The sequence below is a fragment of the Branchiostoma lanceolatum genome, chromosome 9 (assembly GCF_035083965.1).
Source record: "Branchiostoma lanceolatum isolate klBraLanc5 chromosome 9, klBraLanc5.hap2, whole genome shotgun sequence".
Taxonomy (NCBI): domain Eukaryota; kingdom Metazoa; phylum Chordata; class Leptocardii; order Amphioxiformes; family Branchiostomatidae; genus Branchiostoma; species Branchiostoma lanceolatum.
The window spans coordinates 22032062-22059771 of NC_089730.1; the positions used below are offsets into that span (position 1 = coordinate 22032062).

Genomic DNA, 27710 nt, shown 5'->3' on the forward strand with positions numbered 1-27710 from the left:
GTCCCTTCATAACTTATTGTTCTCTTTAACACATTGTATATATTCGTATCTTGTTGCAATCCTGCGATTTTTTTTTTAAGATTTCACTTCCCACTATTTGACTTGCAGTCTTAAGAGACATTTTCCTTGGAATGTTAAGACATTTTTTAGCTGCATTCTTACATTTTCAGAAAATCTGGCTAAATATAGACTAAACGATACTGGGTCACTGGTTGACTCGGCTCAAAACAAACACGCAAGTAGAACGTTTAGCTGCATTCTATGCCACAAAGTAGAACTGCTGTGATAGTAACGAATGTTGGAAAATAGATTTCTCTGTTATGTTACATTATCAAACACTGTGTGGCGATAACGGGCACTGCAAAAGTAGATACGTGTGACATTTGATATCTAATGTTAGGATACAGTATTTTCTGCCGGCCGTTTTCATCGAAACGTATTGAAATGCCACGATGCCTATTTTGACGAAAGTCTGAATTGTGATAGGAATTGACAATTTGTAAATATCCGGCGTTTTCAATAAAACTTTTCTCGACATAGTTCTGTTGTCTGTACTGTAGCACGCATATGCACACACACACATATACACAGACACACACAGACACACACACACACACTGACACACACACAGACACACACACAGACACACACACAGACACACAAATACACACAGACACACACATATACACACAGTCAGTCTCTCTCTCTCACACACACACGCCTTTGAAGATAGCCATAAACTGAGGGAAAGCCACTAATGACCCCAAATTTAGATATGAATGATATACAAATCCAATATTCAAATTCTGAACTACAGAAAACTACAGCAAAGAACCAATGACCCTTCCCCTCCTTCTATCCTCCCCCTCACCAACCCCCGTGCAACCCGACATTGTGCGACCCTCGCGTGACACGCTCTCATCTTCAAGCAGATGTCAGGTGGGAGACTAACATTTCCTGCCTGCTGCAGTCTCTGACGACATCCACCAGAGAAGCCGGGCAGTCGGAAAGCGTTACGACCCTCCTCCTCACGTCTGCTTGGAGATTACTATTGTCCCTCCGCATGGCTGGTTTTCACACTCTCGCGGGCAGGTAACATAACACCGCACCTACAGGTGAGGCGACGCCGTACCTGGCGCGGACAGGTGTGACCTTGTGCGGTCCGCACAGGTATACACGTGACCGTACCTGACGCGGCGTGACCTGAAAGGTTTGTCTCCGACAGGTACGACCTGACGCATTGCGTGTTTATATAGACACGCTACTGTTTAGCATTCACATAGTACCAGGTACGGTTGCAGTACCCGGGCGTTTACATATCAGAACTCAGTCAGGAACAGAGGGCTGGGGACTTTCGCACACCGACATACAGGTGCCACAGGTGTACTAAAGGTGTACCGCGAGTGTTTACACAGACAAGACACACCGTCAGGGACAGAGGTGTATCAAAGGTGTGCCGTAGCCGCAGGTGTTTATATAGCCAGGAGATACTGTCAGGGGTAGAGAGTTGGAGATACACCGACCTCCTTGCACTACAGCATAGCACGCTCAGGTGTACCATAGGAGTACCACAGGTGTTTGTATAGCCAGGACATACCGTCGCGGGAGTGAAAGTACAGGAAGACCGTGAACCTGGGCATCTGTACTGCAGGTGAAACACTGCAGGTGAGAGAAGACCAGAACGTTCTGCGGTTTCGTTACTTTATTTCCCGACTTGCTTCAAGTCGAATGTTTGCCGCATTCGCTGTAAGGTTATGTGCAACAAGTTTACAACAGCAAATGAAGACATTTTTGGATGTGGCGTACCAAATTCAGCTGTCTTGTGCATGTTCTTGTTTGTTGTTGATATAATCATTGTTGTTATTATGGAGGAAAGTGCTGTCGTGGATCCATGTCGACTGTCTGCTCTATCATAGCGTTACTGAAAATCGCACGACTAATTTTCTCGAACCTTGAAGAAGCAACCACGTCTGTGTCAGGTGCATCAGAAGAGTTTAATTTAGAAACATTTTTGTGTTTGGCTTATTCACTTAGTGACGTTAGTGTTTAGCTTTTCGAATTTTTATATAGTTTTTATACTTTAGAAAATCGGGGACAGCAGACTTTGGCAGAATATCGTTACTTGTGTAGGGGGCGAAGATAAAAGGAGAGATACGGTGTAGTTACTGGAGGCTCGACGTCTTGTTTGCAAAAAGACATGCTTCACAAACCCATTTAACTCTTTGTGTTTAACGACAATGTCACTCAACATCTCAACACATTCAATCGTGCCTAGCTAAAACCTGCTAGATGTCAGAGGATCAGAGGTGATCAAGGAAAACTGTTTTCCTTCAAACATTATGGAATTAATAACGGTCCAAATCAGAATGACGAAAGTTACCTCAGATTTATGAAGACGAGGGCCGACACGTTTTTTCCAAATGGAATACGTAAATCAACACAAAACATTTGTCCAGTGCGGTTGCATAGAAATTATTCATTCCTAGATATCGAACATTCATAAACGTTTCCGACTTTTTGTTCGCTGTTTTCTCTTGGTCTTTACCCCTACCAATGCGTGAAAATCGGCTATGTGCAACATGCATCATTTACAGTGCATTTTTGAAGATCCTCGTCTGAATTCCTGCGTGCACACAGCAGTCATAATCAAGTTACTTTTATCGATTTAGACCCGATATTTGTCCTTGGAAGATTCGTTACGCCTAACTCCCCAATTTCACCTGGGTAAATTTGAAGCGTGGTGGGAAGATATTTCTGTCTGTCCGTCCGTCTGACTATCTATTTGTTTTGTTTTCTTTTGTTCATTTTTGTTGCCAATGTTAGCATGTCAGGGCATCGTTCGGTTGTTTTACTTTCTCACATTATGGTACACTGAAGGTTTAGAAATTCACTTTCCAAAATTCCATATTACCTTGCTGCGACTGTTTCATCTCAAAACGTAACTGATGAATTTGAAATAAATCAAATATTGACTTAAGAGTGCGTTTCTGTTCTAGATTCTGGTATTTATCGCCATGCAATACAATGCTAAAATATTTACCGAGATATTTGACTCGTAAAAAGTGCTGATACCTATCAAAGTTCCAAATTAAAGCGACCATATTTTGTGCAGAATCTCGACACGTTCGGAAACATGGCCAAATCAGTGCTCGTAGCCGCCATACTTTGTCTCGGCTACTCTTATTTCATTGTGTTTTGTACAAACAAAACAGACAAAACGAAGAAATATTTATGTTTATGGAGACATTTGACTTTCAAACATTACTAATGCTTGTATATTTCGAAATTAAGAGTGACCGAGTCTTGTCTCATTACAGCCAACAAACGTTTCAACAAGATGGCCAAATTACTGCTCGCAGCCACCTTACTGTGCCTCGGCCTTGTATCCGTCCGCGGCCTGACCAATGAGGAGCTAGCTGCGCTGCTGACCGGCGCAGTAGGCCTGGGGAACCTCGATATCGTGTCGGACCCGCAGAACAGCGACTACTTCATAGTGAGCAGCCACGGGATGCCCAACCACACGCTGGGGCCGTGGGGAAGAAACCCGAACGATGCCACGGTCCGACTGGGTTTTATTGTTTTGTTTCTTTTGAAAAAGGAGGCCTGTTTTTGGTCCGTATCAATCCATGAAACCTTAGATGGATTGGGATGGTATATGATATGTGGGTCGATTTGGGACCCATGCTGTTTGACCTTGGTACTGCAGCAGAACGTCCAGGTTTTGTATCTTTGGTCATGGACATGCTGTGGTCTTGATCTCTTGGTTAAAGGTAGATTTATACGGAGTTTGGGGAGGTTAGAAATAACGATTGTAGCTTGTTAAAAGCAACTTTCTTTGATTCTCGGTTTCCCCTGTACTGCAGCACCAGGACCACAACTACAGGATCCCGAAGAACCCGACTGTCCAGGCCGAGCCGTCATGCACGCCTATGGGCCCTATCGGTAAGGAGCGTGCATGCACACACACACACACGTATATAAACACACACACACACATACGAACACATGCACATACACACACGCAAAGGCGTTATCGGTAAGGAACGTTCATGCACACACACACACACAAACACACACACACACACACAAACAAACAAACAAACACGCGCGCGCGCTTACACACACACATACACACGCACAGGCGCTAACACTAACACACACACGATACTCACCATCTCACACATACAGACAAAAAACATACAGAGATACATGAAAATGTTAAGACACACGCACATTTAACTTCTTTCTGTGACCATGGTCACGTGTTCCCATGGTAACCTGCTCTGTTCCCATGGTAACGCAGGTCTGGCCCTGAGCGGAGCCGCCATCTACAACCCGTACACCGGAGAGTGCTATGACGCAGGCATGCTGGAGGCGGACGGGTTCGACGACTGCAAGGGCCATCCGTCTCCCGACGGGACCTATCACTACCATATCACTCCGACCTGCATCTTCAATGTTTCAGAGGTGAGAAAGGCATAATTACAACTCGAAGTAGTCTTAGATTTGCCAAAAGTTTTCTTTCTCTGCCTGAACTGTCTTAAAGTCTCTGCCACCGTAGGTGACAAAATAACGTTCATGTCCTTTGGTATTTAAGAATGATAAGCCCTTTTCCTATTTCGCTCCGGGTCAAAGGTCACGGATTTTACGCATGGCTCTCTTCTAGCAAGGACCTCCTTGCTTCTAGACAGTTTAACACCAACGGGTCGAACAACAAAACAAACTAGATAACTAACTCATTGGCTTTGTAACTAATAACAACTGGTGACACGTTGTCCCTTCCCAGGTGCCCTCCCCCATCATCGGCGTGGCGTTGGACGGGTTTCCCATCTACGGCCCCACGGACGAGACCGGCCGGGCGCTGACGTCAGCTGACCTTGACGAGTGTCATGGCCGCCAGGTCAACGGGCAGTACCGGTACCACGTGACCAGCGACTTCCCGTACTTCCTGGGCTGTTTCAAGGGGGCCCCGGTGGACGCCCGGGTCACGGCGCGCCGATGTCAGTGCAGGGAGAGGGCCGACCCGTGCCGAGCGCTCAGCGGCGGGGACACCGGGGACGGCATGACCCGGCCCCCGGGCGGGATGGGACCGTATCCGGGCGGGATGCGGACGCCCCCTGCCGGCATGATGCGCCCTGCACCCGGCGGGACGCCCCCTGTCGGCATGATGCGCCCTGCAGGCGGGATCGCCCTGGACCGTGACGCGCTCCTCCGCTTGGGGATTGTCTGTCCAACCGGAAACCCTGTCGCCAATGATCGTGAATTAAACAATTCCGGGTCAAAGGCCAGGCTTTCCGGGATGGCGTTACTCATTGCGACGGTGATCTCCTTCGCCGTTGCAGCCTGAGTGCATATTCGTTTTCTTAATCTCAGCAGAAATGCACGGACTGCTATTTATATGGAACTACTATTTTACAATGCAATTGCCAGGACTTTGGTCGATATTTTAACAGTATGCAAAAGTTATGCACGTAGATTAAAAACGAAGGGCCGTGTAACGTTAGAAAAAAATCAACCAGTCATTTTCAAATTTGAAATCTACAATTTGCAGCCTGGAGAAACGGTGTATGTGGATGGGATGAAAAAAGGGGTGTATCTCACCAATGTTACATGTTCTCATCTCAGCAGTAAAGGTTAAAGTTAAACTAGACAGGTTACACTTGTAAGCAAATATATGATATTTACCTTCACATGGTCTGGCCTAACAAACTACTGCTCTGTTCATTCTTACTCAAACACATATACATGGTGACCAGCCCCTCCAGCTCTGTCCTGCCACTTGCTACATAATGTAATCGGACACCACAGAGTGTCTGCTTCTTTACCAGTAACCATGGCAACAGCCGTCTGGTCCAGGTCACTGACCTTATTTGTCTGGTTTGGAAGGAAGAAACGTAGCAACACAGCAGATAAACAACAAAACATGTACGTCACTGACCAATATACGATCATAGAAGAAGGTCTACGTTTTGGCCATCGAACAAAAGACAACGGGAGTGTATACGTAACTATACATGGATTATAAAGTTTCTAAAAAGTATTCTAGATTTCCTTTTTATAATCGGGTCTTCTGGATGTAATGAAGCCAAGTGCTGCACGTGTCGAGAGGCGCTGTGTCACTAGAACCAACATACAGTGTATTTGAATGAATGATTTATTTCTTATTTATTCATGTTAAGTGGATGGTCCATTTCATATTCATTCCCTGATTCCTGGTGTTACAATTTAGTCATGATATCATTGTGTGCTACATGTTACACATAACTTATGAGTTCGATTTTTCTAATAAACAGACTAAATAATCTCACTTGTGCAGAGTTGATTTTTTCCCTGCATCGATCAATAATGCCACCTAGCGTCAATACCGGTTACTGCAGGCCTCTCATTCCGCCAGACCAGGTAAACATTCAGGACGTTGCTAGGCAGGGGACTCTGACACACACGCACATACCTATACCGGCCGGCACACTCACCCGGCATGCTTGCTACTAGATAGGATTGCTGTTCTTAGGGCCCTGTCACACTTGTGAGTATATTCAAGTGCGCACGAGTTCCGCAGTAACATTTTTTGGGTTTAAGTAAATTTTGCGGGGAGGAAGTTGTTTTCTACTTTGACCCACCGTTGAACAGTCTAGTTATCAAACCCAAATGAATTACTTATTCGGCTGCAAACTTAACCTAAACCCAAATCATGTTAATACGCAACTCATGCGGGCTTGTTTATACGCACAAGTGGGACTCTTGCGCCTGCGCAGACACGTACAGCACCTGGTGCTGACCCGAATTGCGCCTGACCCTACTTGACCTATACCCCCTGTACAATTGTACTATCAATGTTTTACGCATAGTTAAACATTTTGCCAAATTTAACATCTCACGTAAATGTGTGTAGTGCATGTTCGTAATATCTACGCACTGGTTGCGAATTACATGACGCTTCAAGTCGTATTTCGATATGATATTTTACACATTCAAAGAAAGAATGATAAAATAGAATATGCACCTCATGATAAAAATATATCTCTTACTTATGTTTTTTTTTCAACCTTTATTTAACCTTGAAAGTATACAAAATCCACTCATTCGGCCGAGGGTTCAAGGGAGGAGGTCAGGGGTCCTTTGAACATATGATCGGAAAATATAACAAAAGTCATTTTACAAAGATGACGTTCCAATCAGTATTCCATAATCATATTCAGCATATGAAGATAAGTCGACGATGTAACATCATTTCCATATTCGGTATTCATAGTCAATCCATAGTAACTCGTCGCAACATATTTTTGAATGTTGCAACTGAAGGCGCCGTTCTCAAGTTTGGTGTCAGACTATTCCATAGAGTTGTACCTGAGTAGGAGACAGACCTTCTATATACTTCTATACGGACCATTGATACATACAGCAATACCCTGCACCGATATCCAAACACGCCCACGGCACGTCCAACCGTTAGCGGCTTGTCGTACATGGCGTACAGCGTATAGACCGCGTCGCCACAGTTGTTTATGTCACCTTAAGCAGTTTACATATAACATATAACCAACATTTAACATATAATCACGTATAACCACGGTTAAACACGCCCAAGACAAGTCCCTTGGTTAAGCCCCTGTCACACTTGTGCGTATATACAAGTCCGCATGAGTTGGGAATTGACATGTTTTTGGTTTAGGTTAAGTTCGCAGATGAATAAGTGATTTCTTACGTTCGATCACTAGGGTGCACAACGGTGGGTCAAAGTAGAAAACAACCTTTTCCCCGCAAACCTTATTTAAACCAAAACATTTCCATGCGCAACTCACGCGCACTTGAATATACGACAGGGCCCTTAGCGGCTTATAGCACATGGTGTCCTCTGTACCTGGCACAGACCTCGCCGCCACAGGTGTTTATATCACCCCAGGCAGGTCACATTCCAAGATACCCAGGTAAACGTACCTTTCCCAGACAGTACACACCGCCACGTGTGTGTAGTGCGAGGGGGGGGGGGGTGTAACCGTACCCGGCGCCGCCATGTACCGTACGTGCTGACATGACGTCATGGGTACAAGGTCGCGTGCATGATCACGTGACAGTACCAGGTACGGCCTGTGTGTGCCTGCCAAAGCTGATAGCGGCGTTTATATAAACCCTTGTGCCGCGGCGTCAAGAATAGAGGTTCGGGGAAAGTTGGCGGAGCAGAGGAACTCATATAACAGCGCCAGGACAGGAGAGTCGCGAGTTTCCCACCTGATTCCTGAGATCACCTTTTGTAGCAGGTGAGATATAACCGTATTGGGGTCTTCCTCGTCACACAAAGTTTTACTGTTTTTTTTTTTTTTTCAATATTATCGGTTCAGTTTGTTTGGCAGCTGAGTTTGACTGGCTTTGTTTCTGACACGCTTCAATGCAGAAGAATGGCTGAAGTGAGAGAGAGAAAAAGAGAAAGAGAGAGAGAGAGAGAGAGAGAGAGAGAGAGAGAGAGAGAGAGAGAGAGTAACAGTTTATTGGCAAAAGAAAAAACTAACAGCTCAAGGTCGAATTTTCCCTTACACAATCTAGCGACAGTTTTGCAAAAAGTTAGAAAACAAACAGACTGTACACGTAGCCGTGGGAAACGGAAAAGTCTTAACGCACGTTTCACTTGGCCTCTTCGAATTCTCCTTAGAATTTGTCTTTCATGAGCGTTTTGGTGCAGTCTGCGAGAGATAGATAGATAAAGAAAGTGAGGAGGAGGAATCTCTCTGGCCGCGTTACCGCACTCGTTTAGAAAAGTGAATAGTCGTTTGAATTTGGAATGTTTGTAAATGTTGAATATTGAATGTTTTCACACCACCGATATCTTAATCACATTTTCTACCTAACCACAATTCAGCCCGGTGCTGCAAATGTTATTTTTATGAATAAACAATTCTCACCACCCCCCCCCCCCCCCATCCCTCTCTCACGTGCTGCAACATAACGATGGGTAGCGCCGACCACAAGGTTTCAATCTCATGTTGGAATCCCAACACGTGGATCATACAGCTATAGATAGATGTATTTCATCAATATGTGTTTTTGGTTTCTGAAAACACGTCTTTCAGAGACTTTCGACTTACTGACTTACTTGACTTTCAAATTTTTACGATTACTGAATTAAGAGTATCATTTTGTCATAACAGTCACATCGAACAACATGGCCAAATTACTGCTCGTAGTCGCTTTGCTGTGTCTCGGCCTTGTATCCGTCCGCGGCCTGACCAATGAGGAACGGGCTGCGCTGCTGACCGGCGCAGTAGGCCTGGGGAACCTCGATATCGTGCCGGATCCGGAGAATAGCGACTACTTCATAGTGAGCAGCCACGGAATGCCCAACCACACACTGGGGCCGTGGGGGGGCAACCCATTCACACCCTTGGTAGGGAAACATTAGCCTCTACCAGGCCCTGAGGATGGCTGGAAAAATAGAACAAATTGGCCAAATATAGTGAATAGTATACTAAGGGAGTCGGCTACGAAGAGAGGGTCTAATATGCCAATCTAGAGCGGCAAATTGTACCTCTATAGCAGACTAACCCCTCTTTCATGTTTTTTCATTTCATGGTCTATTTGGCCAATTTCTACTCTTTCCAGCCGCCTCTGGAGCCTGGTAGAGGCTAGGGAAACATAGCTTTGTGCTTTAAAGTATATGCGCTTACTCGGACATATAAACAAACGTTGATGAAGGTTAGACATCCAGGTAATAAGATGCGCCAAATGACAGTTACTCAAGCAATGGGATAAGATTTGGAAACAGGCAAATGTTTCAGACAGTATCCGCTGTCTATGCCTCTTTTCGACAGAGGATGCGGCCTGAACCATCTGACTGTTTCAAAACTGTTAAGAAAACTGGCATATGAAGAAACGAATGTGCCCGGCGTTGGGAGAAGAGTAGCCTGTGTTTACGCATCTCTCCGGCCGGGGGTTATTGGTTACTAGGGGTGGCCTCCTTTGCTGCCTTCTGCTGCGTGTATTTTTGGGAGGAGCGCTGACTCGCTATTTTCAAAGGCGCCGCTCAAAAGGCCTGCAATGGCAGGCCGCTAGGAGCGCGATTTAGTCAGACTAGGGAGAAGAGATGCTATTTCAGGCCTATTCATGCAACTTATGACCTAGCCTTCGTTTCTTGTAATTTAGCAAAAATTCACATTTTCCTTACCAACATCTGCTTGGAGATGGATGTCAGTATGATTTCACATTGTTTACTTCTCTCTGCTGTAGGGTGTACGTCTGTAACTGTAGTGCGGCTTCGTTCTGCTAGAGGGCGTTTGCCGTCTGAGGAGAGAAAGTCTGCCATCTCTGATTGCTAATTTTGACAGAGTTTAACCCCCCCCCCTGCAGTATGTGGACCACAGCTACAAGATCCCGAGGAACCCGACTATCCAGGCCGAGCCGTCCTGCACCCCTATGGGCACTATAGGTAAGGAGCGTGCATGCACACACACACACGTATATAAACACACACACAAACAAACAAACAAACACACAAACACACACACGTTCATACATCATGACATACAAACACATGCGCGCAAACGCACGCACGCACGCACACACACGCACACAAGGGCGCGCGCACACACACTAACACACACACACACACACTCTCTCTCTCTCTCTCTCTCTCTGTCTCTCTCTCTCTCTCTCTCTCACACACACACACACACTCACACACTTCATGCGTGTTCTGTTGTTTTCATGGTAACCTGTTCAGCTTCCATGGCAACTTGTTCTGTTTCCATGATAATCTGCTCCGTTTCCATGGTAACGCAGTTTTAGCTACAACCCAAGGCTATGATATGAAATATATCTGTTTCGATGGTTACCGTCTGTATCTTCTGTTCTATTTCCATGGTAAATTGTTCTGTTTCCATGGTAACGCAGGCCTGTCCCTAAGCGGAGCCGCCATCTTCAACCCCTTCACCATCGGGTGCTATGACGCGGGCATACTGGAGTCGGAGGGGTTCGACGACTGCAAGGGTCATCCGGCCCCCCACGGGGTGTATCACTACCATATCACTCCGCCCTGCATCTTCGACGTTACAGAGGTGTGTAGGACCGACGCAAAGTAGTCTCTAATGCTCGTTTGATCTGTCTTTAGGGGAGTCCAGCAAAGCAGGTCAAAGACTTGGTCCGAAAAAATTTAATTTTGGCATTTAGAAGCTCTTTGCTGAATTATCATCGGTATTGCTAAAGTCTAGACAAACTTTCAGGTGCCTTATATCGCTTTTACACAAAGTTTTGATCCAGACGTTTTGTCATCTGTGACTCAATTTTAACAAATTACACATCAAACAACAAACAAAAAACAACAACAAACGAGCAAACAAACAATCTGTCCCTTCCCAGGTGCCCTCCCCCATCATCGGCGTGGCGCTGGACGGGTTTCCCATCTACGGCCCCACGGACGAGACCGGCCGGGCGCTGACGTCAGCTGACCTTGACGAGTGTCATGGCCGCCAGGTCAACGGACAGTACCGGTACCACGTGACCAGCGACTTCCCGTACTTCCTGGGCTGTTTCAGGGGGGCCCCGGTGGACGCCCAGATCACAGGCGAGCCGTGCAACTGTACGGAGAGAGCCGACCCGTGCCAGGCGGTGGTAGACGATAACGACCCGCCGCAAGTGCTCGCTCCGGGCGAACTGCAATTTGACCGGGACCAGCTGGCGGCCCTAGGGATCATCTGTCCCCCCGACTCACCAAACAACGTCATCAACGATCATGGCCATGGCCAACCTGACGTCATCAATGATCATGGCCATGGCCAACACGACGTCATCAACGATCATGGCCATGGCCAACACCGAAGCGGTTCCGGGTCAAAGGCCACGGTTTCCGGTGTCATGCTGGCCCTCCTCACCGCCATCTCCGTGAACATGAAACTGTAAATCTTGACATGTTCGCGGGAGTTCTATTTTCCCGTGTACGTGGCCGCGAAGGCATTGCATGATCATGATGAGACTTTGATGAACAAAATAAACCAGTCACTTGTACAGAGTTGCTTTTGTTTTCCCTATAGACAGACAGAGAGAGAAATACATACATAGTTACATGCATACATGCATACATACAGACAGACTGTCAGACAGAAAGGAAGAGGCGGGCAGACAGACAGAAAATCAGACAGACAGAAAATCAGACGGACAGACAGGCAGACAGACAGACAGACAGACAAGAAATAGCCATGCCTCCAAGTACCCGAGTTACGCCCTGCACCCGGCGGGACGCCCCCTGGCGGCATGATGCGCCCTGCACCCGGCGGGACGCCCCCTGGCGGCATGATGCGCCCTGCACCCGGCGGGACGCCCCCTGGCGGCATGATGCGCCCTGCACCCGGCGGGACGCCCCCTGGCGGCATGATGCGCCCTGCACCCGGCGGGACGCCCCCTGCCGGCATGATGCGCCCTACACCCGGCGGGACGCCCCCTGCCGGCATGATGCGCCCTGCACCCGGCGGGACGCCCCCTGCGGGCATGATGCGCCCTGCAGTCGGGATCGCCCTGGACCGTGACGCGCTCCTCCGCCTGGGGATCGTCTGTCCCACCGGAAACCCTGTCGCCAATGATCGTGAAGGTCTGTGGAGAAACAATTCCGGGTCAAAGGCCAGGCTTTCCGGGATGGCGCTACTCATTGCGACGGTGATCTTCTTCACCCTTGCAGCCTGAGTGCATATTCGATTTCTTCATCTCAGCAGAAATGCACGGACTACTATTTATATGGAACTACTATTTTGCAATGCTATGGCCAAGACTTTGGTCGGTATGTAAACAGTATGTTAAAGTTATGCACGTAGATTCAAGAAGAAAAGCTGTGTAAGGTCAAAAAAAAATCAACTAGTCATTTTCAAACCTGAAATCTACAATTTGCAGCCTGAAAAAAACACAGCATGATTATGTAGATGGATGAAAAAAGGGGTGTATCTTACGTATTTCGCTGGTTCTCAGCCCTGCATAAAAGTGCGAAAGATTAAAGTTAAACTAGAACGGCAACACTTGCAACAAATATATTATGCTTACCTTCGTATGGTCTAACCTTGCAAACTGCTGCTCTGTTTATTTTTACTCAAATTCATCGATTAACATGATAACCAGCCCCTCCAGCTCTGTCCTGCCACTTGCTACATCATGTAATCGAACACCTGAGGGTCTGCTACTTTACCAGTAACCATGGCGACAGCCGTCTGGTTCAGGTCATTGACCTTATTTGTCTGGTTTGAAAGGAAGAAGCGTAGCAATACACCATATAAACAACAAAACATGTACTTCACTAACCTATATACGGTAGTAGAAGAAGCCGGTCTACGTTTTGGCCATCGAACAAAAGACAACCAGAGTGTATACGTACCTATACATGGATGATAAAGTATCTAAACATTATTCTTATTATCATAATCGGGCCTTCTGGAGGTGTTGTGCTGTACGCGTTGAAAAGCACTGGAGAGAAGCAGCATACAGTGTATTTGAAAGAATGGTTAATTTCTTATTTATCTATTTTAAGTGGATGGTTCATCTTATATTCATTCTCTGTTTCCTGGTGTTACAATTTAGTCATGATAACATTTTGTGCTACATGTTGCACATAACATATGAGTTTGATTTTTTTCTAATAAACAGAATAAATAATCTCACTTGTGCGCGCAGGTTTGATTTTTTCTTTTCCCTGCATCGACCAATAATGCCACCTAGCGTCAATGCCGGTTACCGCAGGCCTCCTTGAACCTCGGCCAGACTCTCTGCACACATTCTGGGGGGCGGCGGAGCAGCTAATAGAGTTGCGCAGTAGAGTGCACGGTGTTTTCCTGGGCAAAGGCTGGTCAGAATGGTCCAGTTTTCTGGTAGGGAGGACAGAAGAATGTGAATTTAAAAAATCTGGCCAAAATAGGTCATTTTTGTCATGTTTTGATGTCGGATTGACCTCTGAACCCTTCTCTTATGGTTGGACTGATATATTAGGATGGGGGGGGGGCGAAATCCTGGTCTCATCTGAAACTTCTGTCTTTAGCTCGTTAGAATGCTGGAGTTGAACTCCTGCTTTTTTACCTAAAGCAACCTGACAAATCCAGCTTTGCAGGGGTGGTAAAGTTTTCAGGCTTGAAATGTAAATACATGTGTTTTTAAGTGATTGTTTTTTTTTTTGATTAACCATGTGTGGCATAGGAAAGTCGATTTAGATGTCCCTCCCATTCTGCCTGGCCAGGTAAACATTCTGACGTTGCTAGGCAGCGGACTCTGGCACCTGCGGAGACAGCGCGCCGGCACAGCACCTGGCGCTGCCCCGTACTGCGCCTGACCCTACTTGACCTACTACCCCCTGTTCTATTGTGTTATCAATGTTTTACCTATAGTTAAACATTCTGCCAGATTTAATAACTTATAATGTAAACTGTAAGTGTGTGTAGCGTTTATACTTCTCTACACAGTGGTTACGAAATACATGATGCTTCAAATCGGATTTCGATATTGTATTCTACACATTCCGTCTGTCATTCCTACAAAGAATGGTAAGATAAAACAAGCACGCACATGACGATAAAACTATTCCTTCCTTCCTTCCTTCCTTCCTTCCTTCCTTCCTTCCTTCCTTCCTTCCTTCCTTCCTTCCTTCCTTCCTTCCTTCCTTCCTTCCTTCCTTCCTTCCTTCCTTCCTTCCTTCCTTCCTTCCTTCCTTCCTTCCTTCCTTCCTCTGTACCTGGCACAGACCTCGTCGCCGCAGTAAGTTGTGCACGTTTGGGCCCTCTAGCGGCTTGTTTGGAGCTGCAGCGGGTGTTTTTAATTTATTTGTTTTGACCTTTGGACATGAATAACTAGACTTATGGTCAACGGATCGTCTTGATTTATGGTATGTAGATAGCTCGATTAATGATTTACATAATTGAATATTCATTATGCAAATCAGGAGCTTATTTGCATAATTAGCAAGGAAAGTTTATAAATCTGCTGCCTTTCAAAATAGGACTCTCAAACATGTGACATATATAGCTGAAAAAGAGAGAGGTATCGATAGATACCAATAATGCTAATAGCTACCTATTTTGCATAATTAATGAGAAAATACTAATTGAAAATACCACAATAGTAAATGATTGGAATTTCATTCTTGTATCATTAGGAAGCTAAGTAAAGGTGAACAATATCAGACAAAAATCATGCATGACAAGGCCTCATTAACATAATTTATAAGGAAATGTCTACAATTCCCTTTCAATTTGCTATTTTTAAGTCTATATATTCAGGTTAAATTGCACTGACAGGTGACCTAGTTTACCGGAGCAGGCTCCCTGTGAGAAGTCCCTGGAGGACACATGTGATACTTTACTTGCCTGGTGCAGGGCTCTGTTTTGGGGTCAGGGAGGTCACACGGGCATTTAAACACAGCAGCCTTACGATCTAACGCTCTCCCTGTTGGAAGGTATAGGTTTGATAAAAACTGATTGATATGTCGACTATGAAAATAAGGGCATAATTGAAGCAAATACATTGCCAACAAATTGCCTTATTTTCTGTAGTAAAGATAAAAGTTATGATACCAATTAAGCAAAAATATTCTTACAGTGATTATTTCTATAACTCTTGGGAGAACTCGTGTAGGTATAGGTATGGGTTTGTTTTAAACTTTGAAAGAGAATACTAGTAACTCAAGAAGGTGATGACGGATCGTCATGATTTGTAGGGATGTACATAGTTTGAGTGATGATTTACATGATCTTATAAGAATCATGCAAATCAGGATCTGTGATGTGAAAAAGTATACAAACCCTTGCATTCCATTGTAGTCAAACACGTGACATGTAACTGAGAAAGAGAGGAATATTGATAGATATCAATTATGCAAACGAACACCTAATTTGCATGATTTATGACAAAATACTATAATTCCAGAGTGGTAAATGATGGGATTTCATTCTTGTGGCGTTTGGGAGATAATCAAATGTGGACGTTATCAGACATAAATCATGATGGCCTCATTTACATAATATATGAGGAAAAGCTACAATGGCCCTCTTTTCTAAGATTTTACTTTAATGCTGTGTTTTGTGTAGAGAAAAGGATCACTTGAAATTCATGCAATCGAGGACCTTATTTACATACTGAGTGATAAGCATTCACTCGAAAAGGCTAACATCGGTCGGCGAAGGTATGAGGTCGTGGAACTCTAGTTTTTGTCATGTTTTGATGTCGGATTGACCTCTGAACCCTTCTCTTCTGGTTGGACTGATATATTAGGATGGGGGGGGGGACGAAATCCTGGTCTCATCTGAAACTTCTGTCTTTAGCTCGTTAGAATGCTGGAGTTGAACTCGTGCTTTTTTACCTAAAGCAACTTGACAAATCCAGCTTTGCAGGGGTGGTAAAGTTTTCAGGCTTGAAATGTATGAAATACATGTGTTTTTAAGTGATTGTTTTTGATGGATTAACCATGTGTGGCAAAGGAAAGTCGATTTAGAGGTCCCTCCCATTCTGCCCGGCCAGGTAAACATTCTGAACGTTGCTAGGCAGCGGACTCTGGCACCTGCGGAGACAGCGCGCCGGCACAGCACCTGGCGCTGCCCCGTACTGCGCCTGACCCTACTTGACCTATTACCCCCTGCTCTATTGTGTTATCAATGTTTTACCTATAGTTAAACATTCTGCCAGATTTAACAACTTAGAATGTAAACTGTAAGTGTGTGTAGCGTTTATACTTCTACACACTGGTTACGAAATACATGATGCTTCAAATCGGATTTCGATATTGTATTCTACGCATTCCTACAAAGAATGGTAAGATAAAACAAGCACATGATGATAAAACTATTCCTTCCTTCCTTCCTTCCTTCCTTCCTTCCTTCCTTCCTTCCTTCCTTCCTTCCTTCCTTCCTTCCTTCCTTCCTTCCTTCCTTCCTTCCTTCCTTCCTTCCTTCCTTCCTTCCTTCCTTCCTTCCTTCCTTCCTTCCTTCCTCTGTACCTGGCACAGACCTCGTCGCCGCAGCAGGTGTTTATATCACCCCGGGAAGGTCACATTCCAAGATACCCAGGTAAAAGTACCTGTCCCAGACAATACACACCGTAACGCGTGGGGGGGGGGGGGGGGGTGTAACCGTACCCGGCGCCGCCATGTACCGTACGCGCTGACATGACGTCATGGGTACAAGGTCGCGTGCGTGATCACGTGACAGTACCAGGTACGGCCCGTGTGTGCCTGCCCCAGCTGACAGCCGTGCTTATATAAACCCTTGCGCCGGGGCGTCAAGAATAGAGATTCGGGAAAGTTAGCTGAGCAGAGGAACTCATATAGCAGCGCCAGGACAGGAGAGTCGCGAGTTTCCCACCTGATACCTGAGATCATCTTTTGTAGCAGGTGAGATATAACCGTGTTGGGGTCTTCCTCGTCACACAAAGTTTTACAGTGTTTTTTTTTCAATCTTATCGGTTCAGTTTGTTTGGCAGCTGAGTTTGACCTACTTTGTTTCTGGCACGCTGAAATAAATAGCATCTTTGTAAAACAAAACACTCGTGTATCGGTCGTGTATGGTTAGGCTGATTGCGGATCTGGATAAACTCAAACTCAGTTGAAAGCTGAATTTTCCGCTATACGATCTTACGACAGTTTTGACAATTGTTAATGAGCGTCTTGGTGCAGTCTGAGAGAAATAGAGAGAGAGAGTGTGTGTGTGTGTGTGAGTGTGAGAGAGGGTAAGAGAGTGAGTGTAAGAGAGGGTGACAATGAGAGAGTGAGTGAGTGAGTGAGAGATAGTGAGAGAGAGAAAAAGTCTTTCTGACTGCATTACCACACATATTGCAACATAACGATTGGTAGCACTAGTCGCGTCACGTAAAACACGTCCAACGAAATAGCTTTAATCTCACGTTGGAATCTTACAGCTATGATTTTATTTTCCAAATTCATGCGTGTTTTTGGTTTCTGAAAAAAACACCTTTAAAGAGACATTTGACTTTAAGATATTTCCGATTTCTAGACTAAGAGTGATCTTTTTTTCTTAAAACAGGTACAAAAGTTGTGAAAACATGGCCAAAGTACTGCTCGTAGCCGCCTTGCTGTGCCTCGGCCTTGTATCCGTCCGCGGGCTGACCAATGAGGAGCTAGCTGCGCTGCTGACCGGCGCAGTAGGCCTGGGGAACCTCGATATCGTGCCGGACCCGGAGAACAGCGACTACTTCATAGTGAGCAGCCACGGGATGCCCAACCACACGCTGGGGCCGTGGGGAGACGGGAACGCCATCACGCCCTCGGTAGGGAAACATTAGCCTCTACCAGGCCCCGCGAGTGGCTGGAAAAATAGTACAAATTGGCCAAATAGAGTGAATAGTATGCTAAGGGAGTTGGCTACGGAGAGAGGGTCTAATATGCCAACCTAGAGCGGCAAACTGTACCTATATAGCAGACTAACCCCTCTTTCATGTTTTTTGTTGCTGTCTAATTGGCCAAATTCTCCTCTTTCCATCCGCCTCTGGAGCCTGGTAGATTCGCTATTTTCAAAGGCGCCGCTCAAAAGGCCTACAAAAGAGGCTAACTCGGGGCCTGTAACTGTCGGGCGGGCCGCTAGGAGCGCGATTTAGTCAGACTAGGGAGAAGAGATGCTATTTCAGGCCTATTCATGCAACCTATGACCTCGCCTTCGTTTCAAAAAGTCGTATCTTCCTTACCAACATCTGCTTGGAGATGGATGTCAGTATGATTTCACATTGTTTACTTCTCTCTGATGTAGGGTCTACGTCTATAACTGTAGTGCGGCTTCGTTCTGCTAGAGGGCGTTTGCCATCTCTGATTGCTAATTTTGACAGAGTTTAATCCCCCCCCCCCCTGCAGTATGTGGACCACAACTACAGGATCCCGAAGAACCCGACTATCCAGGCCGAGCCGTCTTGCACGCCTATGGGCGCTATCGGTAAGGAACGTGCTTGCATATACGTATATAACACACACTGTCACACACACATACACACGCACACACACACACACACACACACACACACACACACACTCACACACTCACACAAACACACACACTCACACACACATACATACACTTCATGTGTGTTCTGTTGTTTTCATGGTAACCTGTTCAGCTTCCATGGCAACTTGTTCTGTTTCCATGATAATCTTCTCCGTTTCCATGGTAACGTAGTTTTAGCAACAACCCAAGACTATGATATGAGGTATATCTGTTTCCATGGTTACCGTCTGTATCTTCTGTTCTGTTTCCATGGTAACTTGTTCTGTTTCCATGGTAACGCAGGCCTCTCCCTGAGCGGAGCCGCCATCTTCAACCCCTTCACCTGGGGGTGCTATGACGCGGGCATACTGGAGGCGGAGGGGTTTGATGAATGCAGGGGTCATCCGTCCCCTTTCGGGGAGTATCACTACCATATCATTCCGACCTGCATCTTCGACGTTACAGAGGTGTGTAGGATCGACAAAAAGTAGTCTCTAATTCTCGCTTGATCTGTCTTTAGGGGAGTCCAGCAAAGCAGGTCAAAGACTTGGTCCGAAAAAATTTAATTTTGGCATTTAGAAGCTCTTTGCTGAAATATCATCGGTATTGCTCAAGTCTAGACAGACTTTCAGGTGCCTTATATCACTTTTACACAAAGTTTTGATCCAGACGTTTTGTCATCTGTGACTCAATTTTAGCAAATTTACACAACAAACAACAAACAAACAAAAAGCAACAAACAAGCAAACAAACAAACAAACAAACAAACAAACAAGCAATCTGTCCCTTCCCAGGTGCCCTCCCCCATCATCGGCGTGGCGCTGGACGGGTTTCCCATCTACGGCCCCACGGACGAGACCGGCCGGGCGCTGACGTCAGCTGACCTTGACGAGTGTCATGGCCGCCAGGTCAACGGACAGTACCGGTACCACGTGACCAGCGACTTCCCGTACTTTCTGGGCTGTTTCAAGGGGGCCCCGGTGGACGCCCAGATCACAGGCGAGCCGTGCGAGTGCACGGAGAGGGCCGACCCGTGCCAGGCGGTAAACGGTAACGAGCCGCCGCAAGGGGACGCTCCGGGCCAACTGCCCTTCGACCGGGACCAGCTGGCGGCCCTAGGGATCATCTGTCCCACCGACTCACCAAACGACGTCATCAACGATCATGGCCACGGCCAACACGGAAACGGTTCCGGGTCAAAGGCCACGGTTTCCGGTGCAATGCTGGTCCTTCTCACTGCGATCTCCATTAACATGAAACTGTAAATTTTGACATGTTCGCGGGAGTTCTATTTTCCCGTTAAGGGGAATGTATAACATGATCATGATGTGAATTTTATAAAGAAAATAAACCGCTAACTTGTACAGAGTTGCTTTTTTTCATTGCAGACTGAGAGAGAGAGAGAGAGAGAGAGAGAGAGAGAGAGAGAAATATACATACATACATAGAGACAAACCTATAAGCAGCGATCCTTGTGCTGCGGTGCAATGTGAACTAATCAGAATTGCCATGCGGAAGGTGACAGATGTATACCGAAACGCCGGTTGAATAGACAACTTGTGGTTATGAACAAAAATGATATTTTATTCAAAGAGACAGATTTAGCCAGAGAGAGAAAGAGAGAGGACAGACAGACAGACAGACATACAAAGGGACAGACAGACAGGCGACTGAAGGACAGAGAGAGAGAGAGACTGTTAGACAACGGACAGACAAACAGACAGAGAGACGGACAGACATGCAGAAAGGAAAGGCAGACCGACAGACAGACAGACAGACAGGCAAAGAGACAGGGAGTCAAACAGACAGACAGATTGTCAGACAGACGGACAAGAAATTGTTATGCCTCCAGGTAATCAACCCAGAAATGAGGTGCTAAGACAGATACAGATAGACAGGCAGACAGCTAGACAAGTCAGGTCAAGCTTCACTTCCTTGGGGAAAAGTAAAAGAGGCGCTTGTTATCATAAAGTCCACACAAACTCCAATTACAGGTGAGGCTTCGCGTGACCAGGTGACCCATTATTCCACCTGGCTCACCTGAAAACAGGTATTAGGTCGGGACCTTGACTTTCAGGAGTGTATAAATATCAGTGTAGTAAAGTCACGGACATATCGCGAACTTGGACTCACGGGGACTGATTAACCGACTGGGACTTTTCCACAGACAAGAGGGAGGTGAGAGCATGATTGTTGTGAATTTTGACAAAATATTGTCTATAACCCAAAGTTTCAGCACTACTACAAGACTCCTATACAATAACTCCTGATTTTCTCTACAATTACGTTTAGTGTGAACTATTGAAATTCTCACCATCGGATGGGGGTTCGGACTTGCGCTTTCAAAACCTGTTTGTTGCATTGTATTCCTTTTTTGTAAAGTTTATTCCCTCTTCCATTTCATTTTTATCCTATCTCGACACCGTATTTCATCAATTTAAGCTTATTTTGTGCTACCTTATATACTTCTTTAACATATGTTCAGTGGTGTAGCTGATGACAAGAATGTATACTTCAGTGCGTTTCCAAGCATATGTTAGAATCAGGCTCGTTCTCAGTTTTTAAAGCCTGGTTTTGTGACATTCAATATTCTTTTCCAGCATTTTTGTTTTCATTTGCAAACCATTACAAAAATATATGTATGAAAAGTGAACAAAAAGGGCGAAAATATTGCCAAATCAGACCCACCATTCAGAGAATTAGCCGGATCCTTACATCTGTCTGGAGATCAGACCACAGATCAAAATTTCACTGTTTAAGAAAATAAAATTTTGACCAAGCTGCAGAACGACGAAATACATGCTGTAAATTTCAACAACAAAAATCGGTAAGCAGCTACTGAGGCTAGAAGTCTTCCAAAGTCAAAAGAGAAGACGAGAAAAAAGAGAAATGAAGAATGTATTGTTTTTGCATACCATATTCTGTGTTTTCAGTCATTTGCTCAACCTTCCTGAACACTTACATAGCGAAACGATGGCGACGTTTTTTCTGGTGCCCATGGGTTGTCATCATTGTTAAACCGGTCCCTGCCTGGGACGGACTTACCAAACCTACTTTTTGTCCGGTTCTCCAATTTACAATTTTACTTTCTCTCTACCCGGCGTATCATTACTGCGCAATTCGCACAAATTTTACCAATTATTCCACTTTCGTGAGAGCTAAATTTCTCTTCTCTTTTGTCCGCCGTTTCCTGTTGAGTCGCTTAGTTTGAGTGGTACTGGAGGACCTGTTATTACAGATAGAGCAAATGTAGTTTACAACATCCACTTTGTGGGGCTAAAATCCCAACGGAGAAAAACTTTGTAATCTTCATCGTAGCGTGATGCATTTAAGCGTCTGTACAATCATATATATATGGCTGCTTAGCAACTGTACACTTTGTATTCAGAACCACGATTGATATGCAAATTCCATTATTTACTTTATGTACTTATTTTGTTACTATTACGCTTGCTTTGAATTAAGTCATTAGTTTGTTTCACTACTTTGCTATGTAACTTTTATCATTATTGTACTTAAGTTTGTAAATGTGACTTAAATAGTATTATATTTTGTTATTTCAGTTATTTTATGTTTATGTATGCACGCAGGGCGCTTTGAAAATCGCCCTAGTGGCGACAAGTTTGTCCCTGGATAAATAAATAAATGAAAATATTGATGTTTTATGTGATTTCATGATGTTGCTAGCTGTAACTTTTGTTCAGTTCAGAAAAAGCAAAATTGGTACAGCAGCAAAAAGCTCGCTGTGACTTTTGGCAACATTTTGGCAGCATTCAGCAATGTTTCTTATTCGTACATCTTTCTTTACAGTCATAATTCACCGAACAATGAAGACGGTTTACTGCCTGGTAGCCGTGTTATTGTTCCTTGGCGGTGTATCGGTCCGCGGACAGACGGATGCGGACCCGCTCTGCCGGCCGCTGGATGACGGGGCCACGGGCGCTCCGGACGGGACGGGGCCGTCACGGGACCCACCGAACGGGAAGGGAGAGGGCGGCGGGGGCCAAGGGGACTCCGGCCCGAGCATCACACCTGTCGCCACCGTGACCTCCACTCTTCCCATCTGCCCTAACGGAACCGGAAATCCGTCACGGGGTGACAGAAAAGGGAGAAGTTCCGGGTCAAAGGCTAGACTTTCCACGCCTGCGCTGTTCACGGTTGCCCTGACCGTTCTGCGCATGTTGTAATTTCCTTGCTCGTACGTTGTCAATAATTTATACATGACGTCGTGGCCCTACAACCAATCAGAATCCTTGAATGGACATGATAGACTGATCGGTTGGCTCATTGACTGAAACTTATTGCAACCACAACTTGAGGAGCAAGTCATTGAGTAAACTATTGGCAAACTATTTAAATGAATTGCATGCATTAAACATACACAATGAGATACATGGAACGCAGTGATGACATGAAGCTGTTCTTTTTCGGCCTGGATTCGATGTAGCCAGAATCCGTTCTCTGTCCGCCATCTTGTCCTTCTGACCTTGACCAGTTTCCACACTCAGATGACCAGTAAGGTCACCCCTGTTGACCTGCGTAGTTTGCATGCAGATTTCTAAAGTCAGGAGGATTTGCTGAATGGACAGTTATTGATGGCAGCCTGATGGCCCCGGAGTAGGGCTTAAGAAGGTGTTACGCGGAGATTACGGCTCCTTAAGACGTAGATAGAGTTTGTGACCTGTGATATTTACATGTAGATTGCACCAATGTGTCCGTCCGCCAAGACCCGACTTAGAACAGGTGCTAATAGCTCTTAGGGTCAGACGATGACATCATCCATGTCTGCAGCCGCCAGGACTTGTACAATGACGTCTTTAGATCTAGATGGTTCCAGAGGTCAGAGGTCAGAGAGACATATAGAATACAACACGGGCAACATTGATTCCAATCTCCGAATCCGGTATTCGAATTTCCGACGGCCGCACAACCGGCGCGCTCGAAATGCGTTCGAAATATTCTATGGAAGCCTGTGTGATAACACTTCCGAACCCTATGTGATCCGGATAGTTATCACACGGTCCGGAACACCCGTATCAGGCCCAGGCATGACATAAGGTCCCGTACTGGGGATCAGGACTACCGTTACTACCAGTCGAACCGCAGGTCACCCTAGAACGCTTTATTTTCTTTTTTACGGCGTTTGCCGCGTCACGATTTGACCCCGTTGCATGGGTGTAAACAACCGTCCGTCGTGCAGCAAAAAGACCTCGGACCTACATAATGTTTATATTTTTTCACATCTACAGGATCTGCCCAACACAACCATGTAGTTATTTTGTGCACAGCAAATTGTCAGCGAGCGCTGTGGCTTTCGAAACATTGACCATTTTTTGGTCAGTATATTTTTGCGTGTATCATTGACGGTTCACCTGGAACCAACTAGATATTTACATCACCTGAAAGCCCATTTCCTCACCTTTAAATTGATACCAAAGTCCCTTGGATAGTTTTATGGGAACCGGTTTTGCCCCCAAAAAAACTAACAAGAGGTCAATTTGTAGGGCGTCTTATTCTGAAGAAGAAGACAAACACAATGTCCTTTTACCATGCTTTACAGAACTCAAAACTTATCTAATGGCATTGGTCAACTTGCATATGAATCTCACTTTTCCTGGCTTTAAGATGATATTAGTCGTATTTGGAAATGTTTCAGAATATTAATTTTAGACGGCAAAACTTGAGCCGTTAGTTTCATCACCGTTCCCAACACCGGCTGAAAGTTGCAACATTGCACCTGACCTCTCCTGACCCCCGCGGCAGGAAAATGGAACGTACTGGCTGGGTTCGGTCGTTCGAACGCAGGAGTTCGAAGTAATTGACTTCAAATTTGACTATTTTGTAAATATCAGGTACCTTGTACTAAAACCTCTGTCTGTCTGTACTTGACTGTTATCATGTCAATTATCATATTGCATGTGGTAGCCGCGTTCAAACAGCTTCTAATACAAAAAATGGGCTTTGTTATGCCACGCGAAATGTATCGAAATGTATCCAAAGCGCAGGAGTGCACGCTTCGGTAGCTAGAACTAGGCAGAAATTTCACAACCGCAAAGTAGACATTGTCGCAGTTTTTTCGGGGGCAAAACCGGTTCCCCTAAAATTATCCTAGGGACTTCGGTATCAATTTAAAGATGAGGAAATGGGCTATCACGCGATGTAAATATCTAGTTGGTTCCAGGTGAACTGTAAATAAGACAAACACAAATAAACTGACCAAATATTCTTAATGTTTCGAAGGCCACAGCGTTCGCTGTCTTTTTACAATGCACTAAATATCTACATGGTTACACTAGGCAAATCCTGTAGATGTGAAAAAGTGTAAACATTATATTGATCTGAGGTCTTTTTGTTGCACCACAGGTAGTTGTTTACACCCATGCAACAGGGTCCAACCCGGGTCCGGCCGTGACCCGAAAAAAGCCGTCTTAGAGAAGGCTGCGCAGAACTGATGCGCATAGAGCTCTGCGGTTCGACTGACTACTGCTGTCCTCTGTAAGAAACACGTGTAATGTATGGGCCTCCACCAGATTGATTTTAGCTGAAGAGATAGTAGCTAAGCTTCCTTGCTACATCAGCAAACAGTAGAATTGTGTTATTGGTGCCAGTAAGGTTGATTCCTAAATATGATTTCAAATTTGAGATATGCTTCATCTTAATATCATTTTAGATATTATAAATCGAGGCTTACAGAGCATTTGTTTGTTTGTTTATTTCATGTTTAACTTACAACCTTTCTTTTACTTAACGCTATTCTTATATAATTGTGATGTTCACAAACTGTATGATGCATGTCATAGTGCCGAGATTAGAGAGGGTGATTCCTAAATATGATTTCAAGTTTGAGATATGCATCATCTTCATATCATTTTGAATATTTTACATCGAATCTTACAGTACATTTCATGTTTAAATTTCAACCTGACTTTTACTTTACAGTATAATGATATAATTGTGATGTTCACAGACTCTAATGCCGGGATTACAAGATAGTCTTTATCTTAATGTCATTTTAGATATTTTACATCAGATTTTGCAGTACATTTTGTGTTTTACTTACCAATCTATTCTACTTTGCATGAGCGTTGATTTGGTTTCCCCGATCTCTGATGTCTTCTGGTCGCGGCGAATTTCATTTCTGATGATTTCCTGTAACCTGACATCAGGACTAAGTTGATTCTAAACGAATTCCCGTCTTTTATTGCTTGAGATAATTTCATTTCTAAAGACTTCCCGGGTCTTGTAATCAAGGCTAAGTCGATTTTGACTAATTTTATGTTTCTTGTGTCTATCATTTGTCATATCTATGTCAGGGGCGTCCTCATAAGGCACGTAAAAACGACGATACACAGTGCGTGAGCTCGTAAGAACTAAAGTGAGAGACGGAATGAATCATTTCCCTTGCATTAAACCACAGTATGTTACACACCTCTCTCTTCTTTAGGTCTGACATCTTTTACTGTTGAAAAGAAGGTTAAGTTTCAGGTACTGTGCGTGTGTGTGGTGTGGTGTGTGTGTGTGTGTGTGTGTGTGTGTGTGTGCGTGTGTGTGGTGTGGTGTGTGTGTGTGTGTATGTGTGTGTGAGTGTGTGTGTGAGTGTGTGTGTGAGTGTGTGTGTGTGTGTGTGTGTGTGTGTGTGTGTGTGTGTGTGTGTGCGCGCGCGCGTGTTTGCATGTGTACGTGTGTGAACTGCAGCAGGGTGGATTCTGTTGTTGAAAAATTTTCTGGTAATAATCTTTGTTAATTAAATGTTCGCGGTGATTTTATTTCCTCGGTGATGTCTCTTCCACGAAACCATTTCATCGCGAATATTTGTTTTGTAATTCTACTGTTGTACATATTTGTTTCACCCGCAAACTTCAAACACCGTCAAAACCTGAGTTACCCTCCAATCACGAAGGTAGATACATTAGCACTGTTCATTATAGCATAGCTACGTAGCCAACATGGTGTTACGCTGCACGAATCTCATGGTTTGCCCAACGCGATCGTAACACTAAATCAAAGACTTATGCTAGCCGTTATTGTTTTAGCAATAAAGTTCTTATAAGAAGAACTTTATTGCGCGACTATTGTAACAGGTACGGCAAGTATGGCAACAACAGTAAACATAGAACAAGGCATAAGTAATAAAACTATTCACTACAACAAATTACTTGGGTTTTACATTATTCAATCTGGGCTAATTTTGAGTATGAAGTCTGAGGTACAAATTTGAAACGTAGATGGCAAAAATGCTATGACAATATCGGAGCGTGTATATTCCAGGAGGAATAGATGGTGAAATCTGCCCTACAGGCGTTACCTGTGGTACACCAGACGGCGTGTCGGCACGGAGGGATGATGAACGAGGCGGATCATCGCAGCCAGGCTGAATGTTGCCCACATGAAACACTCCAATGTTCCTGCTGATATTGAAGTTACAGAACCGCCATGACGAATCTGTAATACCAGTTATAGTTACAGGCAAGAGTGATGCTATCACGCTATAGCTACCGGCGTATTTATGGGGTAAGCGGACCTTTTGGTAAGCGGCGTTTGGCTGTTCACGGTGAGATTCATTTTTGCTGGCATGACATTTAAAGTTTGATCAAAGATACGCCATAAAGTACAGCCATCCAGGCGAGATTAGTTTTGGGAGATAACTGTGCGACGAGTAGGGTAGTCATGAGAATCTGATACCATATGACATACATAGAGGTATTCAGGCTCTAAATGGCGTGTTTACGGGAGAGCCGGTTCAAAGAAACTGTTACGATCGATGCGTGTTCTATAGAG

The 27710-nt window shown here is 44.9% G+C and overlaps 3 protein-coding genes across 3 annotated transcripts; all 3 read left to right on the forward strand.

The window, feature by feature from the left end:
• The first annotated feature begins 1331 nt into the window (after positions 1-1331).
• Positions 1332-5347, forward strand: LOC136442748 (uncharacterized). The gene is made up of 6 exons (XM_066439690.1): positions 1332-1381; positions 1441-1651; positions 3318-3559; positions 3864-3942; positions 4304-4467; positions 4787-5347. Exons 3-6 carry the CDS (start codon positions 3338-3340, stop codon positions 5345-5347), a joined length of 1026 nt encoding a protein of 341 aa, XP_066295787.1. The 5' UTR covers positions 1332-1381; positions 1441-1651; positions 3318-3337.
• Positions 5348-8144: 2797 nt separating this feature from the next.
• On the forward strand, positions 8145-20296 carry LOC136442528 (uncharacterized). Its single transcript, XM_066439439.1, has 5 exons — positions 8145-8258; positions 17985-18228; positions 18806-18884; positions 19236-19399; positions 19727-20296. Exons 2-5 carry the CDS (start codon positions 18004-18006, stop codon positions 20195-20197), a joined length of 939 nt encoding a protein of 312 aa, XP_066295536.1. The 5' UTR covers positions 8145-8258; positions 17985-18003; the 3' UTR covers positions 20198-20296.
• LOC136442240 (uncharacterized) lies at positions 10317-11989 on the forward strand. Its single transcript, XM_066438997.1, has 3 exons — positions 10317-10417; positions 10882-11045; positions 11347-11989. Exons 1-3 carry the CDS (start codon positions 10405-10407, stop codon positions 11884-11886), a joined length of 717 nt encoding a protein of 238 aa, XP_066295094.1. The 5' UTR covers positions 10317-10404; the 3' UTR covers positions 11887-11989.
• Positions 20297-27710: the final 7414 nt, after the last annotated feature.